At 36.4% G+C, this 19,069-nt stretch overlaps 1 protein-coding gene and 1 long non-coding RNA gene across 6 annotated transcripts; both read right to left on the bottom strand.

Annotated features, from left to right (window-relative positions):
• Nucleotides 1-921: 921 nt before the first annotated feature.
• On the bottom strand, nt 922-9,477 carry LOC144660152 (cytosolic Fe-S cluster assembly factor NUBP2 homolog). Of its 5 annotated transcripts, none has more exons than XM_078520740.1 (7): nt 7,670-9,471; nt 7,344-7,385; nt 7,069-7,163; nt 6,533-6,668; nt 4,683-4,782; nt 3,361-3,438; nt 922-2,493 (listed from the first exon to the last, which is right to left on the bottom strand). In XM_078520740.1, exons 3-6 carry the CDS (start codon nt 7,107-7,109, stop codon nt 3,398-3,400), a joined length of 318 nt encoding a protein of 105 aa, XP_078376866.1. In that variant the 5' UTR covers nt 7,110-7,163; nt 7,344-7,385; nt 7,670-9,471; the 3' UTR covers nt 922-2,493; nt 3,361-3,397. The 5 variants fall into 5 exon arrangements, with proteins under 5 accessions (XP_078376866.1, XP_078376856.1, XP_078376846.1 ...); XM_078520730.1 differs by having other exon boundaries at nt 7,344-7,371; XM_078520720.1 differs by having other exon boundaries at nt 7,675-9,467.
• A 390-nt stretch (nt 9,478-9,867) lies between these two features.
• LOC144660204 (uncharacterized) lies at nt 9,868-17,754 on the bottom strand. Its single transcript, XR_013572058.1, has 3 exons — nt 17,649-17,754; nt 12,418-15,722; nt 9,868-10,783 (listed from the first exon to the last, which is right to left on the bottom strand). It is a non-coding gene; the product is annotated as an uncharacterized LOC144660204 (long non-coding RNA).
• Nucleotides 17,755-19,069: the final 1,315 nt, after the last annotated feature.

The raw sequence follows: 19,069 nt of genomic DNA, 5'->3' as shown, positions 1-19,069 counted from the left end.
TCAGTCGTAAAAACGCATAATAAAGCAACATTTAGCCCTGTTCAGTACTCATCCATGCAGCAGAGGTGGGCTTATATCCGGGGGGGGGGGGGACTTAAATCGGATGTATTTTTGTTTCCAGGTAGATGGGCCTTTAACCGGAGGGGCTTATAAGCGGGGGGACTTATAACCGGAATTTTACTGTAGTCTGTTTTAATTATATTTAAATAAATTTTAAATATTGAAATTAAGTCAAAATATTTAAGAAATAATAATTATGAAATGGAGCATGATCAAATTACCGAGGATATTCGAACGCATTTTGATCGAGCGCCATCTTGGATCCTTACTCAGGAGAGGATTGGGGATAGGAAGAAACATGCCCTAGGAGTGAGGCTGAAAACACAGTGAGGGGGTTGAGGGAGGAAAAAAGGAGTGAAGTTGAGGTCCAGAAGAATAAAACAAAAGACAAATTCAAATTTTTTGACAACCTCGACTTTATTTATTTGTTTGTGATCAGTGGAGCGTAATTCAAAACTAGCCTATTGAGTGGTCATTGATCCTTACGCAAAAGTACGTGACTCCTGTTCGTTATTAGCCGTCCTTAGATTTTCTAAAAGTCGTTCGCTTCTCTTTTCCGGTTTGGTGGTGGTAGACCCTGTGAGCTCGACATGTAAGCAAGTCTACCACCCCCCCCCCCCCCCCAGTCCTTAACTTTTCCACTCCAACTCCTTTTCAAGTGGTAACTTGTTACTCTTTTTGCAATCCTACTAATAACCAGGGACTGCGGAACATTTTTTCTAATGGGGAGGGGGGGGGGGTGGGGGGTGATTGATAGTGGATTGATGTGGGGAGCTTTAGAGACTCTTCTCTTAGCATTAGTCTTTATATTTCCGTGCCCCTCCCCCAGCTTCTCCGGCTTAGAATACAATTCAGACGGCGCTAGGTACAACTTACATTTATTTCCATTCGATTCATAACTCTTTACTGTTAATATAGTTTCTGAGCTAGCTTCCCAAATAAAGGTTACTGGTACAGTCAACTCTCGCCTTGTGAACACTCGCTATTACGGACAAAATCTAGATCCCCGGCGAAAGAGGTTTGACTGGAAGTGACTCCCACTATTACAGACTCTCGCTATAAAGGACAATAAACGATACCCTGAGCGTGTCTGCTAAAACAAGAGTTGACTGTACTAGATTTATTGGCTATGTAAACATCCTAGTACAATTATCTCAGTGACAAATACCTCAATCGAGAACAACTGCACTTACATTTAAATTTAACACACTTGCACATATGAAATAAGAAATTGCAAAGCAAGTTAAATCTGTGACCTCTTCAATTGGTTGCCATGTAAGAGTTGAAAGTGGGATGATTTCATGTAACCACACATGAAAAATACCTTGATAGCAGCTTCCAAGTTTTTATTTCTATTTTTAAATTATATTTATTGTTAATAAAGTTATTATTTTTAACAGCTAAAGATTTAAAATAAATACATAAAGATTAGGAGGAGCGATTGAACTACATAAGGTTTCAATGAGCACCCTGCACATTGTCATTTGTAAAATATCAAATGAAAATGTGCATGCCGGCATGGGGTCATCGAAATTTTATGTAATTCTATTGCTCATCTTTATCTTAAAGTATTTATTTATAACAACTAAAGACTTTAAATAAATACATTAAGATTAAACAAGCAATTTAACTACATAATGTTTCAATGAACGTTAAACCCTGCACATTGTCATTTGTAACATTTTCAAATGTAAATGTGTATGGCATGTGGTCATTGAAATGTTACGTAATTTTATTGCTCATGTCTTCTCTTAAAGTATTTAATAATAATAATTATTTTGTTATCAGTGTATAGTTTATATTAATGTTTAATTATGTTGGTTATTTTTTAATATAGCTGTTGTCATTTGGAAGCTGGTAGCAAGATTAACTTTTCAAGCATGATTACATAAAGTCAACCCAGATTCAAATCTATTATGGCAACCAACTGAAGAGGTCATAGATGAACCTGGTTTTGTTTTGCTCATCATTGTATTATGTAAATGTGTGTTGAAAGTAAATGCAATTGAGATCGTTCCTGATCAAGATGCTGTTTAGTTATTCTTTCTTTTCATTTCAATTCTCCTTACTAATTCCCATACATTTCTTTTAAGGTTTGTTTTGAGAATTTGCTGGTTTATCAAGACAGTTTTCTCCAGTTGATGATTGTCTTTGTTCTCATCACTTGACTGATGGACAGTGAACCAACAATGTAAGGAGAAATCAGAAGTTGATCGCTTGATCTTCTCAATATCGTTTGTTAGTAGAAAAAGAAATCTTGTCTGGACTTTAAACACAGCATATCCAACTGACTACATCAATGTCCTTTCATGATCTTCACTGCTTGTTATTTGTAACATTACAGTTTAGATTGAATTATGGTACTTTGCTACATTGAGTTATGCATTGGCCTTCCTCTTAGGACTTTGTTAAACTAGCCCTGTGAAATAGAACCTGCAAAGAAAGTTGAAAAATACTAAAGATTTGCAAGCAAAAGATCCCTAGCTTGAACTGAGAATTACTGTTAAAATGTACTGACTTACAGATAAGAGCGACTACTTGAATGGGGTCACTAAGAAAACATGGATTGAGAACAAAGGACTGCAGCAATTTTTTTTTTCATAAATAAACCAATTAAATTACCTAAAATGAGAGAATACAAGGCTTCAGGTATATCAAAGGGTAGGGATTTCACACGTTTAAGTATATGAAAGGGTATGGAAATATGCCATTTGGCTATTTAAAAGGGCCTTTAATTAAAATATTTCGAACAGACGCAATTTATGGCTGTATTATTTTAATTTGTTAAGCGCTACATAAAAATGACAAGAAAACGTCCTATAATTTTTAAGTCCATGCCATGTCTCTTAGGTATATGAAAGGGGTACCTTTTTCAGTTATAGGTATACAAAAGGGGTACAATTTCTGACACAAAAGGTATATAAAAGGGTGAGGGGTTAGAACTTGGGGCGCAGCCCCCCCTATAAAACTTTTTGGGGTCCCCCCCCCCCGCGAATTTTTCTGTGTCCCATGCAGGAGTCATGTTGAACACTTCATCTTCATTACTTATTACCGAGCTTAAAATTTACCATCTTTATTATTTACTACAAACTTGATGAATTAGACATTGCTGATCCTAGTAAAATGGCCCAGCTCACAAAGAGTCTCTCATAGCTCAGTTGGTTGGAGCGCCCAACCGGTATCTGGGAGGCCATGGGTTCGATTCCCGTCAGGGACTCAGAAATTTTCTTTGTCCCATGCTCGAATCATGTTGAACACTTCATCTTCAATAATTACATTGTACAAATTATATCCACATACCTGGAGGAGCGTCAATTGTCAGGTTATTCAATCATGCCTATTCAAATCTGATAGAAACTGCCTGAGGTATGATTCTTGCTACAAAAAAAATTAAAAAATAATTGTTGTCACTAAATGTTAGTACTAGTGGTGAATGGTAAAATCAAGATAATTATCTTTTCTGCAAGACTGGGAATTTTGTAGCCTAATGTAAAAAATCAAGACTAAAGTAAATATTTTGAAAAAACAAATCAAGTTCAAAGTGATGACCTGTGAAAATTACTCAAATTCTGCCTTTTTTAAAAGGACCATTTCCCAAAGCAATTTGAATTCATGTGTTTTGCTCTTTCCTCTATTTATTCTGTCAGCAAATTAATTAATCATGTGAATTTTAGCTGTTTCTCAAATAATTTGTACTTAAGCATTCCCATGCTAGTAATTTGGCTACTTGGCAAGGAACAACATTAAAGTTCTGCAAATTCTTTTTTTGTTTTGTTAAATCCTCAATCTACAATCTACTACACAGAAAAACAAGAAAGCCATTATTAAATCCTCTCAGCTAAAAACAAAAGACTCAGATGAAGTGAACAGCTTAAGATGCACTCTTCTGCTTAACTGATTAACAAACTTAAAATGACACAAAAACTCAAACCCAATGTTGTACCCTATGTTCGAGTCTTTTAAGTTTGTTAATCAATTAAGCAGAAGAAAGCATCTTAGGCTGTTCACTTCAACCTTTTCTCTTAACTTGAAAAGCAGATGAGAAGCAGTGAATAATTGAAACGAGAGATGTAATTGGCTAGTTACCATGAGTTCCATTATAAAGTTGGGAAGAAGTTAAGATCACAAAAAGACATAAACGTGACACAATCACTTACTCATTGTGGAATGGAAAACTGAATGGGAATGCAAATGTGAATGAACATGCTACATACAATAGTGTTATTATTTTTTATAAAAAATTAAATGATGCTCCCAGCAAACATGCAGAATAAAGCATATACCCACAAGTTTATTTTACCTAAATATTTTGTTTCATCATATTCATTCTCATTTTGTAAAATGATTTTGAGTTTCATGACATGCAACTTAGGCAATAAAGGTCCCTATTTGGCAGAATGATGGCATATTGACTTGCATGACAATGGGTTTCAAATAACGTAGTATTTGTGCGTGAGGACCACCCTGTGTGACCAAAAGAAAAACAAAAAAAAGGGTTGTAGCCAGTTACTATGGCAATGGTTTAATGTTTGACTGGCAGAACACTTGGACCCATTGGGGCCCTAATAAATTATTATAAGCTATAAAGTCAAGAATACTAAAGGTCATTTCTTATAATATACCTCTTTTTACTCGCCCAGAAGAATATTGGGTCTGGTGTATTATCTTTTTCCTCATTCTTGGAATACTTGGCTCACACAAGTCAACATCCAGTATTCCATCCTGGAAGAACAAAGAAAACACCGGCAGATTGACCATTAATAACATAATTATCCAGATGTTTTGCTGTATTATTCTTTAAGACACTTGACCTCAATTTTACAACTTTTACTTAGAGGAAATAATCCTTCTTCCAAAACCCTGGTTTTGATCAGTGCAGTTTTAATTTATGTGTTCACTAATCCCTTTACCCAATACTGTAAAAAATTAAATTAAACTGCCAAAATTTCAGGTTACCTTTCCACCCTTATAGCTCAAAAGCATGTCCAAGCAATCTGCATCTTGACAGTGCTAAAAATTTTTTTGCCAACTAGCGCTCCTCCTTTTACATACATGTAGGACAGGAATAGGATCAATGCATATGCTAGATATGGATTTTCACTTCTTCTCAAGACTTAATAGTAATCAATGTACTATTAAAGCTTATTGTAGCTCCAATGAGCGCCAAAAGTGTTGAGACAGTCGGCACTTTTTGGGTTCCTTGGACAAATTTTTCCCCTCACCCCTTCAATATTACCCCCTCCCCCCGAAACAAATTTGTTGTATTTTCTATCTGCAAGACTTGCCTCGTTTGAGTACAACATTGAATAGGGGGGAGGGGGAGTGGTTCAGAAGCGGCAGCAGGTTAAAGGTGAAAAAACGGGAATTTTAAATTAGTATCAAATTCATCCAACTGTCTCAAGGACTTTTGACGCCCATTGTCTGTGATAATTAGCAACCAGTGCCTTGGCAGACGGTGACTGTTTCAGGTGATTAATAAACTTTGTTCAATTTCTACTGTTTCAAAATTCATAAAACAAAACAACACAAGCTTATTTAAGGTCAACACGCAGGGACATATTACAGCAACATGTAGCAGTGACAAAATCATGTGTTCTTCACACTGAAGGGACCTGTTAAGCAGGAGGTGTAGTGGGGACATGTAGAAGGGGCAAAATCAAAATATGTACACAGGGAAGAAAATGTATCAGGACATGTTGTCTTCTCTTCTTTTCAAGTGCAATTTACAATGATGATTCAAGCTCACTGCTGTAAACAGACACAAAAGAGGCCCTGTTAGGGTTTTAGGATTATGAAATATATGTGGTATTCAGAGAAAGAGACTGCTCACTAAATGTAAAAATTACGGATTATTAATTTTGTGTTCCATTATAAAATTACCGACGGTAAGGACTTGTGTATAAGCTGCACCCCCAACTTTCAAGGTTGATTCTGAAAAAAAAAAATTAAGAATGCTAAGTTGAAGTGGTTGGTTGCTATATGCACAATAAGATTTAATATTATGATGTGCGTTTACTACATTAATCAAATCTCAAATTACCTTTTGAAGCTAATATCTATCCACTCAAATTCCCTGAGTTTTATAAAAAGAGATGCTTTAGTCCGATCTTTTGACGAGATGTTTTCTTTATTACAAAGGACCACAGATTACGTTACAAATGTAAGTACAGATTATTATCAGTCATCACTTTTAGGGTTATTATTTTTAATTGGGATATGAATTATTGCCATAGTTTACCTAGAGGATTATGGATTATTGACAGACCCCCTCACAGGGCCACACAAAGTCAGAAGTTTTTTTTCCAGGAGATTAAGAAGAAGAAAGGGTTTTGATCAATGCATTCTTGTTTAGATTATGCATCATGTGTTCACTTATCCCTTTACCTAATACTGTAAAACATTAAGCCCTCTGACCCTTCTCCTCAAAAACAAATAATTTATGAAACAGAAAACTGCCAACACTTCAGGTTACCTTTCCGCTATTACAGCTCGAAAGCATTGTCCAAGCAATCTGCAACTCAACAGTACTAGTCCAAAAATGTTTGTCAACTCCTTTTTGTGGGACAGGAATAGGAACATGCTTGATAGATTTACACTTCTTCTCTTGTCTGAAAAGTAATCAAAGATATTAGCATAATTAGCAACCAGTGCCTTTGCTGAAGGTGACTGTTTCAGGTGATTTAAATTAGACTACAGTCATTGCTACTGTTTCAAAATTCACGAAACAAAATAACATGAGCTTTAGTCTTGAGGCAAGGAGGAAACTACTGGGCACATTTACCAGTTGGATTTAAAAAAACATAATAATTTTGTGTTTACAAAACTATTAGGAGGGTGACTAAATCAAATTGGTGATATTTTCAAGAAAAGTCAAGGTTAACAAACTGGGCATGTACCAAATAAACCCGAAACAACAAAACGAAACCACCGCAACGACACTTCAAAAAGCATTATACTGCACATTAATTAAAGAGCCAGTGTGCAATGTGGTTACAATTGTATACTTACGTTTTCATTGTTGCCATTTTGATACAACAAACCCTTCTCATTCTTGGGGTCTTCTCTTCTTTTGAGGTGCAATTTACAATGATGATTCATTCAAGCTGTAAACAGACACAAAAAAGGCCCTGTTAGGGTTCAAGGATGATGGAATATAATTTTACGGATTTTCAGAGACGAGATTGCTCTCTAAATTTTAAAATTACAGATTGTTAATTTGTGTTCCATTATAAAATTTAATTATCGTAAAGACTTGTGTATAAGCTGAGTGCACTTGTACATACATGTACATGTAAGCCGACCCCCAAGTCTCTGCAAGGTTGATTCTGAAAAAGAAAATAAGAATGCTAAATTAAGGTAATTAAAGTTGTCGGTTGCTATTCACAATAAGATTTACTGTACTCTTATTCTGTGTATGCGTTTACCACATTAATTAAAATTAACTCTCAAAATACCTTTTAAAACATCTCTTCACTCAAATTCCCAATTAGTTTATTCAAATAAAAAATTGCTCTTTGACAAGATGTTGTCTTTAAAACAAAAGTCTACGGGGCCTCACAAAAGTCACAAATTTTATTCCAGAAAACTAAATTCCAGAGTGTAGCCATACCTTACCTTTTACAGATATATATCCAGAAATAGCACCAGTCAGATGGATAGATTGCCATCCAGGTGATCCAGGCAAAAACAACCTGAAAAATATTGAGAAAACAAAGAACACAGCAAGTAGAAGAGAGTTATATAAAAAACAGACAGTTTGAATACATGGAGTATACAGTGGAACCTCGATTTAACGAACCTCTATATAGCGAAGTCCTCAATATAACGAACAATATTCTTCGCCCCAGTAATAGTAAAATGTATGGAAAAGAACCTTGATATAACAAAACCTTGTTATTAACAGCAAACACATTTTGCCAGTCCCTTGGCACTTCGTTATATCGAGGTTCCACTGTATTACATACACTGTAGTTGCACGGAGATATGAAATTTCTGAAGATCTCGACCATTTTTCGAAGAATTCGTCTCGAATTAATCAGTTTGAATAGTATTTAACCCTCCTTTTTGCCAAGTTGAGTTCTGGTATGTCGGTAGAGATCAAGGCAGATAAATCGTCTTGAATCGAGTGGCTCGAATCGAATAAACAATGTTTTAAACCCTCATTTTTGCCAAGTTGACTTCCGGTATGTCGGGTAGAGATCAAGGCCGACAAATAGTCTTGAATCGAATTAAAATTTCTGAAGATCTCGACCATTTTTCGAAGAATTCGTCTCGAATTAATCAGTTTGAATAGTATTTAACCCTCCTTTTTGCCAAGTTGACTTCCGGTATGGGTAGAGATCAAGGCAGACAAAGCGTCTTGAATCGATTGGTTCGAATCGAATTAACAACGTTTTTAACCATCATTTTTGCCAAAGTGACTTCCGGTATGTTGGGTAGAGATCAAGGCAAACAAATCATCTCGAATCGATGGGTTCGAATCGAATTAACAACATTAATTTAACCCTCATTTTTGTCAAGTTGACTTCCGGTATGTCGGGTAGAGATCAAGGACGACAAATAGTCTGGAATCGAATTAACGTTTTAAACCCTCATTTTTGCCAAGTTGACTTCCGGTATGTTGGGTAGAGATCAAGGCAGACAAAGCGTCTTGAATCGATTGGTTCGAATCGAATTAACAACATTAATTTAACCCTCATTTTTGCCAAGTTGACTTCCGGTATGTTGTGTAGAGATCAAGGCAGACAAAGCGTCTTGAATCGATTGGTTCAAATCGAATTAACAATGTTTTTAACCATCATTTTTGCCAAAGTGACTTCCGGTATGTTGGGTTGATATAAACAACATTTTTAACCCGCATTTTTGTCAAGCTGTCTTTCGGTATGTCGGGTAGAGATCAAGGCCGACAAACAGTCTCGAATCGAATGAACATTTTAAACCATCATTTTTGCCAAGTTGACTTCCGGTATGTTGGGTAGAGATCAAGGCAAACAAATCGTCTCGAATCGATTGGTTCGAATCGAATTAACAGCGTTTTTAACCCTCATTTTTGTCAAGTTGACTTCCGGTATGTCAGGTAGAGATCAAGGCCGACAAATAGTCTCGAATCGAATTAACGTTTTAAACCCTCATTTTTGCCAAGTTGACTTCCGATATGGGTAGAGATCAAGGCAGACAAAGCGTCTTGAATCGATTGGTTCGAATTGAATTAACAACGTTTTTAACCATCATTTTTGCCAAAGTGACTTCCGGTATGTTGGGTAGAGATCAAGGCAAACAAATCGTCTCGAATCGATGAGTTGGAATCGAATTAACAACATTAATTTAACCCTCATTTTTGTCAAGTTGACTTCCGGTATGTCGGGTAGAGATCAAGGCAAACAAATCGTCTCGAATCGATGAGTTCGAATCGAATTAACAACATTAATTTAACCCTCATTTTTGCCAAGTTGACTTCCGATATGGGTAGAGATCAAGGAAGACAAAGCGTCTTGAATCGATTGGTTCAAATCAAATTAACAACGTTTTTAACCATCATTTTTGCCAAAGTGACTTCCGGTATGTTAGGTAGAGATCAAGGCAAACAAATCCTCTCGAATCGATGGGTTTGAATTGAATTAACAACATTAATTTAACCCTCGTTTTTGTCAAGTTGACTTCCGGTATGTCAGGTAGAGATCAAGGACGACAAACAGTCTGGAATCGAATTAACGTTTTAAACCCTCATTTTTGTCAAGTTGACTTCCGGTATGTTGGGTAGAGATCAAGGAGCCGACAAATAATCTTAAATCGAATTACCGTTTTAAACCCTCATTGTATGTTGAGTAGAGATCAAGGCAGACAAATCGTCTCGAATCGATTGGTTCGAATCGAATTAACAACGTTTTTAACTATCGTTTTTGCCAAGTTGACTTCTGGTATGTCGGGTAGAGACCAAGGCAGACAAATCGTCTTGAATCGATTGGTTCGAATCGAATTAACAACGTTTTTAACCATCATTTTTGCCAAAGTGACTTCCGGTATGTTGGGTAGAGATCAAGGCAAACAAATCATCTCGAATCGATGGGTTCGAATCGAATTAACAACATTAATTTAACCCTCATTTTTGTCAAGTTGACTTCCGGTATGTCGGGTAGAGATCAAGGACGACAAATAGTCTGGAATCGAATTAACGTTTTAAACCCTCATTTTTGCCAAGTTGACTTCCGGTATGTCGGGTAGAGATCAAGGCAGACAAATTGTCTCGAATCGAACTATTGTTTAAACCCTCATCTTTGTCAAGATGACTTCCAGTATGTCGGGTAGGATCAAGACCGACAAATAGTCTCGAATCAATGGGTTTGAATCGAATTAACAACGTTTTTAACCCTCATTTTTGTCAAGTTGACTTCCGGTATGTCGGGTAGAGATCAAGGCCGACAAATAATCTCGAATCGAATTAACGTTTTAAACCCTCATTTTTGCCAAGTTAACTTCCGGTATGTTGGCTAGAGATCAAGGCAAACAAATCGTCTCGAATCGATGGGTTCGAATTGAATTAACAACGTTTTTAACCCTCATTTTTGTCAAGTTGACTTCCGGTATGTTGGGTAGAGATCAAGGAGCCGACAAATAATCTTGAATCGAATTACCGTTTTAAACCCTCATTGTATGTTGAGTAGAGATCAAGGCAGACAAATCGTCTCGAATCGATTGGTTCGAATCGAATTAACAACGTTTTTAACTATCGTTTTTGCCAAGTTGACTTCCGGTATGTCGGGTAGAGACCAAGGCAGACAAATCGTCTCGAATCGATTGGTTCGAATCGAATTAACAACGTTTTAAACCCTCATTTTTGCCAAGTTAACTTCCGGTATGTCGGGTAGAGATCAAGACCCACAAATAGTCTCGAATCGAATTAACGTTTTAAGCCCTCAGTTTTGCCAAAGTGACTTCCTGTATGTTGGTTAGAGATCTAGGAAAACAAATCGTCTCAAATCGATTGGTTCGAATCGAATCAACAATGTTTTAAACCCTCATTTTTGTCAAGTTGACTTTCGGTATGTCAGGTAGAGATCAAGGCCGACAAATAGTCTCGAATCGAATTAACGTTTTAAACCCTCATTTTTGCCAAGTTGACTTCCGATATGGGTAGAGATCAAGGAAGACAAAGCGTCTTGAATCGATTGGTTCGAATCGAATTAACAACGTTTTTAACCATCATTTTTGCCAAAGTGACTTCCGGTATGTTGGGTAGAGATCAAGGCAAACAAATCCTCTCGAATCAATGGGTTTGAATCAAATTAACAACATTAATTTAACCCTCGTTTTTGTCAAGTTGACTTCCGGTATGTCGGGTAGAGATCAAGGAAGACAAAGCGTCTTGAATCGATTGGTTCAAATCAAATTAACAACGTTTTTAACCATCATTTTTGCCAAAGTGACTTCCGGTATGTTAGGTAGAGATCAAGGCAAACAAATCCTCTCGAATCGATGGGTTTGAATCGAATTAACAACATTAATTTAACCCTCGTTTTTGTCAAGTTGACTTCCGGTATGTCGGGTAGAGATCAAGGAAGACAAAGCGTCTTGAATCGATTGGTTCAAATCAAATTAACAACGTTTTTAACCATCATTTTTGCCAAAGTGACTTCCGGTATGTTAGGTAGAGATCAAGGCAAACAAATCCTCTCGAATCGATGGGTTTGAATCGAATTAACAACATTAATTTAACCCTCGTTTTTGTCAAGTTGACTTCCGGTATGTCAGGTAGAGATCAAGGACGACAAATAGTCTGGAATCGAATTAACGTTTTAAACCCTCATTTTTGCCAAGTTGACTTCCGGTATGTCGGGTAGAGATCAAGGCAGAGAAAGCGTCTCGAATCGATTGGTTCGAATCGATTTAACAACGTTTTTAACCATCATTTCGCCAAGTTGACTTCCGGTATGTCGGGTAGAGATCAAGGCAGACAAATTGTCTCGAATCGAACTATTGTTTAAACCCTCATCTTTGTCAAGATGACTTCCGGTATGTCGGGTAGGATCAAGACCGACAAATAGTCTCGAATCAATGGGTTTGAATCGAATTAACAACGTTTTTAACCCTCATTTTTGTCAAGTTGACTTCCGGTATGTCGGGTAGAGATCAAGGCCGACAAATAATCTCGAATCGAATTAACGTTTTAAACCCTCATTTTTGCCAAGTTAACTTCCGGTATGTTGGCTAGAGATCAAGGCAAACAAATCGTCTCGAATCGATGGGTTCGAATCGAATTAACAACGTTTTTAATTTCATTTTTGTCAAGTTGACTTCCGGTATGTTGGGTAGAGATCAAGGAGCCGACAAATAATCTTGAATCGAATTACCGTTTTAAACCCTCATTGTATGTTGAGTAGAGATCAAGGCAGACAAATCGTCTCGAATCGATTGGTTCGAATCGAATTAACAACGTTTTTAACTATCGTTTTTGCCAAGTTGACTTCCGGTATGTCGGGTAGAGACCAAGGCAGACAAATCGTCTCGAATCGATTGGTTCGAATCGAATTAACAACGTTTTAAACCCTCATTTTTGCCAAGTTAACTTCCGGTATGTCGGGTAGAGATCAAGACCCACAAATAGTCTCGAATCGAATTAACGTTTTAAGCCCTCAGTTTTGCCAAAGTGACTTCCTGTATGTTGGGTAGAGATCTAGGAAAACAAATCGTCTCAAATCGATTGGTTCGAATCGAATCAACAATGTTTTAAACCCTCATTTTTGCCAAGTTAACTTCCGGTAGGTCGGGTAGAGATCAAGACCCACAAATAGTCTCGAATCGAATTAACGTTTTAAGCCCTCAGTTTTGCCAAGTTGACTTCCGGTATGTTGGTTAGAGATCAAGGCAAACAAATCGTCTCGAATCGATTGGTCCAAATTGAATTAAAAACGATTTAACCCTCATTATTGCCAAGTTGACTTTTGGTCAACACTGTGCAAATTGGTCGACCTATTCAGACCTATTTCTTATCATTGCTGTGAAAAGTACATGTAGCCTTGAAAAATATTTTACTTTTCAATAGCGCTTTACAAGTTTTTTACAATTAAAAATTACATATCTATATTAAAAAGTTGCAACTTAATTGTATTATAGAAAAAATAGAAGACCAATAAAAGGATTAAAAAGAATAAAAAGACTAATTCACCTAAGTTAACTGTAAAATACACTAAATTATAAAAATATCTTTTTAAGTTAAGTGGAGAAGTAGGCTAGCAAAAAATAAAAAAGACATAACTATCAGTATCTCCAAGCAAATGGCTTTTGGTTTAACAGTTGTTTAATATCCTGAGTGTGAAAAAACAGGGTCGTACCTAGGATTTTTTGTCTGTGGGGGCAAATACCAGATACCTTAATTTATATAGTTTTCTTACATTTGTTAGTTAGTTTTGTTAGTTTTTTTGGTTTCCCTGGCAAGAGCATGCGTTTGACCCAAGATAGGCATCCAAGATAAGGTTAGCAAACGTAAACTGAGTTACAAGTTAGAGTGTTTATATTGTCATACAAATTTCAAATGATCGTGCGCTCAGCATATTAGAGCCCGCGTCCAAGATCACTTGAAACTAACAGCGAAACAACCTCAATCCAACAGCGCACAAGGCAGCTAATTAGCCAGCCAACCTACCACAATCCCTACCACATAGAACGACTTTCACTTGCGCGTTTACAGGACAACCACGGGACCACAGGCCAACACAAGATTAGGATCCGTTGTCCTACCGTCGAACCCAAAAATTGTCTACAGCCTAGCGGTATCGGCTTAATGAATTGTGTTGCGCACGCTGTCTTTGCGGCTAAATGTCATTGTTGACATTGCTGTGATGCAACTCTCGCATGAGATCACCACAAGATTAGCAGGCACTTTAGTAGAAAATATGCACATAAAATTATCATATATACCGAATATTAAAAAATAAATATTTGAAATTATCATATGTACATGCATTTAAAAATTGTTATATACTAAATGGTAAAATAGAATGTACTTAAAATTGTCATGATGTAAAAATACCGGATATTGAAATAAAGTATGAACTTAAACTTGCCACGTACAAATACCCTGAATAGTTTAAAAGCAGGCACATAAAACTATCATGTAAAAATATCCAAAACAGTAAAATAGCGTGCACTAAAAGATTATCATATACTGAATGGTAATAGCACACATTTTAAATTACCGGTATCATATACCAGAATAGTAAGATAGCATGTACCATACTTAAAATTGTCATGTAAAACAACCCAATAGTAAAACAAACACGAACTTAAAGTAATCATGTACAAACACCCAATAGTAAAATATATACCAAGTAGAAAAATAGCATGTACTGTACTTTTAAAAATACCCTTAACGTAGTAAAAAAAAAAGCATGAACTTAAATTTGTGATGTACAAATGCTCAATTATAGTTATATAATTATGAACTGAAATAATTTTATCATGACAAATACACAATAGCAAAAGCAAAGCAAAATCAAACAAAAGCTTTAACCATAATAAACATATGCATTTTTACTCACCAGAACTGTCTTTCTTATTCCTGAGAGCCAAATAATACCCGGTAGTCAAATAGCATGCCCAAATTATCATGTACAAATACACAATAGCAAAAGCAAAGCAAAATCAAACAAAAGCTTTAACCATAATAAACATATGCATTTTTACTCACCAGAACTGTCTTTCTTATTCCTGAGAGCCAAATAATACCCGGTACTCAAATAGCATGCCCAAATTATCATGTACAAATACCCAATAGCAAAAGCAAAGCAAAACCATAATAAACATATGCATTTTTACTCACCAGAACTGTCTTTTTTATTCCTGAGAGCCAAATAATACCCGGTACTCAAATAGCATGCCCAAATTATCATGTACAAATACCCAATAGCAAAAGCAAAGCAAAATCAAACAAAAGCTTTAACCATAATAAACATATGCATTTTTACTCACCAGAACTGTCTTTCTTATTCCTGAGAGCCAAATAATACCCGGTAGTAACATAGCATGCCCAAATTATCATGTACAAATATCAAAAACAGCAAAATAGCATGCACTTAAAATTATCACATAAAAAAGCCAACAGAAAAATAATATGCACTTGGAATATTAAATAATGAGTACATCAAAACATCCAGGGAGAAGGCAGACGCAAACCAAATGAAACAAAAGTTTGAACCATAATAAACATATGCATTTTTACTTACCAGAAATGTCTTTCTAATTCTTGAGAGCCAAATGTGTCTTGTTGAAATGAATGTAAACAGAAAAGAAAAAGTGGATCCACTCCAATTGGATCCACTCATGCCACAGAGAAAATGGTAACATAGAGAACAGGAATAATCAAAATGGCCAATACATATTGTACTAAAGTTATTCTCAAATGACAGTTTTAAAAAAAATGGTAAGAAACAAAAGCATGTATGATCATCTGGACACTTGAGTGACAGGTAAAATTGAATTCAATTATGATCATGATATGTAAGTATTAGACAGCTAATCATCCTCTTCTATCTATTAAATCACTAAATATATGCTAAATATATGAGCTGTTCCAAGCTTTAAAAAAGGCTTAAACGACCATAACATCCTTCGTGGTCTGGTGTAAATCTTGAGCGCAACAGGTGCAAGGAAGCTGTCTGTTTCATTCACTAAAGAGATGGAATTGCAAACAGATAAAAGGTCAAATGACAATTTCCTCCCACAGAACAAGAATTGACATTTACTGGTTACGGGCAAATTGGAAGCAAAGTGAAGGGCAAAGGAAATTGCATGCATGCAAAAAACTTCACTCCTTCGCAGTTCTACAATAATACTCATTCCCGCCCACGGATCTCAAAAATTTTACAAATCCATCTCTCAACTCCTCAAAGTTAAGAAATGAAACACCATTTCTTTTTGCCTCGTGATGTCATGACGACACAAGAATATACTACAGGGGAGAAGGTGCATTCCATGCATGTTTGCTTTCTAAGGCCGCGAAATTTTCCCGCCATGTCAATATTTTTCCCACCATTTCAAAATTTTCTTTTTTTAGTAAATGCCGAAAAATGCGATCATCATATTTAGACAAAACAGATGCTGTTTGCTCTTGCACTTGTGTTTATTTTTAAGCTTTTTATTTGTGTTTCTTAGCTATCACACAAGATTTCCACCATTCTTGTCATATTAGTCAACAGATAATAGCTACCATGAGAACAATGTGTTTTATGATTTTGGTACAGCAATAGGGAAAAAGCATGTTTTAAACAGGATTGCGCCGTACAGAACTGTAGGTATGTTGACCGACAATATGTCAGGAAAACCTTTTTTGCCGTTTCCATTTTTGATTAGAACCGATTTCAAAGATGTAATAGATACATGCGAAAGGTCAACCATGAAACTTTGCTTGGTAGTGTGCGTGAGTTTATTGAAACATGAGGCTGAAAACGTTCTTATCAGTCACAAACACAAAACAACAAAGGAGAATCTGTGACTTTGTTGACCTTTTTAAGATATTTAAGAACTATCTGTGACAGATAAATGCTTAATGAATCAAAGTGCAATACAGCGTTTTCCCACAGCTAAGTATCTGTCTGTTCTCTTTTTCTGCTGTTATCGGAGTCCTATAACTGTTCAACAGCTACATGTTGGAGTGTACTTAGGGTTTAGGGTTTAAAAAAAGGGTTGAAATTTAGGGTTGAAAAGCTACCGGTAAACCCAAGTTTAAGGGTTAGGATAAGCGTTTCAAGTGGCTAGCTTTCACTGCAGCCTGCTTGTGGTTAGCTGCTTTTTGTTGTTACCGTTAGCTGTAATTTGAGGTAAAAGTGAAATAAAGCCTGATTGTTGAGTGATAGACTAATTGATTGAATATGTTTGCTCCTGTTTTCACATGGAGTCTAAATGTTTCTTTATGTTAGATGCACGCTTTTTAATTTTCGATATTTTTACAAGCAATAAATAGATGTGAAAAGCAGTCTATTTTCAAATAAATTAAACTCTGAAAAAAGTCACGAGACACTAAGCCCAGAGGGCTTTTGATTTAAAAATGGCTGCTTGTCTGTAATCAAGTGTACTGTCAGTTGAAACACAAAATAATATTGTACACAAAAATTTAAATATTTGACTCAAAGGATGTTTCTCTACTCCAAGTATCAGTTATAAATTTCCTAACTTTTCCCTAACCTACATAAACTTCCCCTGACCAAATAAATACAAAAAGTACATCATCTCAGTTACAGTAGATTCTCTGACCTTTAGAATTAGACATTTCTTCCGTCGACTAGTTCGTATAAACCCGTACTCAAATTATTAATTTATGCATGTGCCACGAGGTAACAGCTAAACGAGCTTCGCACGTTAAAATGGCAAAGAAGTAACTAAAATTGGAACTCCTGCAGATATAAAAACAGAATAGTCGACTCGACTCGACGAAAAAAACCTAGAGGGTCGGAATTGAATGACGCTTATCTGACCTTATCTCGGCTCGCTTCGTTCGCGCACGACATTTTGCAGGTCATGAACTGGAGGTATTAAACCGCTTAAAGCGAAAGGATAACGAACAGAAAACAACACAACAAAACAATTTGAAAACTTACTTGCAAATGGAGATGAACAGAAGCAGACAGAAGGCAGAAGCGTTCCAGAACACAGAACCTGAAGAACCTCGAGCTTCAACACATGCGCGAAAACCAAATTTGCCGCGCTCAGAAGGCGCGCTGGGGGCGCTGGGTACATTTTCGTACCCAGTTCCATTCGACCAAAAATCCGGAAAATTACAGTGGCGAATGGAACGATGGACATAATTTTTTTTTACTTTTCCGGATGACTTCTAAGAATGCAAAACAAACTTTCCATATGGTAGTCCGTCTAATATGAAAAATTTTACGGTGCATTTAAATAATGCACTGTGGCGGGTTTGCTGCACATATAACTAATATTTTTGCAAATTTATAAAAACGCACAACAGGGATCTTTCAAAAGGCAGACAAGAAACGAAAACGTTGCCAAACAAAAAGTTTAGTAAGCAATACAATGGTGTAGCCTGCACGTGCGTCATAACTATTTGTATATTCAGAGCCTTCAAGTTGCTGAGAAAGAAAGAGAATTTTCGACGGCTGGGGTCTGGGGACATGCCCAACCGCCCCCTCCCCCCCCCCCCCCCTCTCCCTAGAAAATTTTGAAAAATTGAAGTAACTTAGACGTGTTTTCCTTTATTCGGAGCGGAAAAGTGACCCTTTAAAAGTGACTATTTAGGTTTCAGGTTTGTCTTTCCGTTACCGGCGGTCAGCATTTGAGCATGTGCAATAGTCATTAAACCCACTGACCAGTGTAACGCTGCCTCTGCACGATAAATGGTAGTTTTTTTTAACACATTTCCGGATAAGTGAACAACCTCGCTAGGAAGACCCAAATTTTCAAAGACAATTTCCGGGAAATTTCAGTTCCATTTGATTTTGCTCCTGGAATTTCCGGGATTTTTTTTGTATTTTAATATTCATATTTTTATGTATTTTAATTTCATATTCAATACAACTGACAAATACACTTGAGGAAGTTACTAACTTACAAAAACAAACACAACGGATACGAGAAATCGTTTACGTTGGGATAAGGCTTAACTTTTTCTTAAATTGCATGCAGTAAGTAAATTGATACAACAAATCGCCAGTTGATGACGGTTTAACGGCAGAATTTTACAAAGCTCTTTGGAATAGTAGGCAATCGCAGAGGTCAGGGGCGAGTCCCGGCAAGCCTGATTTTTTCAGGTTTATTTTCACAACTGCTTAAGTTGTGTTCATAACTGCGAGGATTTTCTCTTCATTTTATTCTTCATCCGCAGTTCAAATATATTCATATTTTCAGTAGGCACTCTGTTGGTGAATAGCCGGTTTGACCATTTTCATAATTAACTGATCAATAAAGGCTGGTTCTCATATGATCGTCCCGATCGTCTCTGTCGCTTCTGTCGTTTGCAAAGTCTGATTTGATTGGAGCAGGCAAACTTTTTGAAGCGACA

The sequence above is a fragment of the Oculina patagonica genome, chromosome 1 (assembly GCF_052425735.1).
Source record: "Oculina patagonica isolate OP01 chromosome 1, crgOcupat, whole genome shotgun sequence".
In the NCBI taxonomy this organism is placed as follows: domain Eukaryota; kingdom Metazoa; phylum Cnidaria; class Anthozoa; order Scleractinia; family Oculinidae; genus Oculina; species Oculina patagonica.
Note: the sequence above shows the minus strand (reverse complement) of the source record. Positions and strands in the feature narration are given on the sequence as shown.

Excerpts from the sequence above, each read along its gene's own strand:
- LOC144660152 (XM_078520748.1), bottom strand. The coding sequence starts at position 7,109 with ATGAGAAGGGTTTGTTGTATCAAAATGGCAACAATGAAAAC. Across the intron at positions 6,669-7,068 it reads AAAATGGCAACAATGAAAAC|ACAAGAGAAGAAGTGTAAAT; the intron begins GTAAGTATACAA and ends ATTACTTTTCAG. Across the intron at positions 3,439-4,682 it reads TTCTGGGCGAGTAAAAAGAG|CAAGAATCATACCTCAGGCA; the intron begins GTATATTATAAG and ends TTTTTTTTGTAG.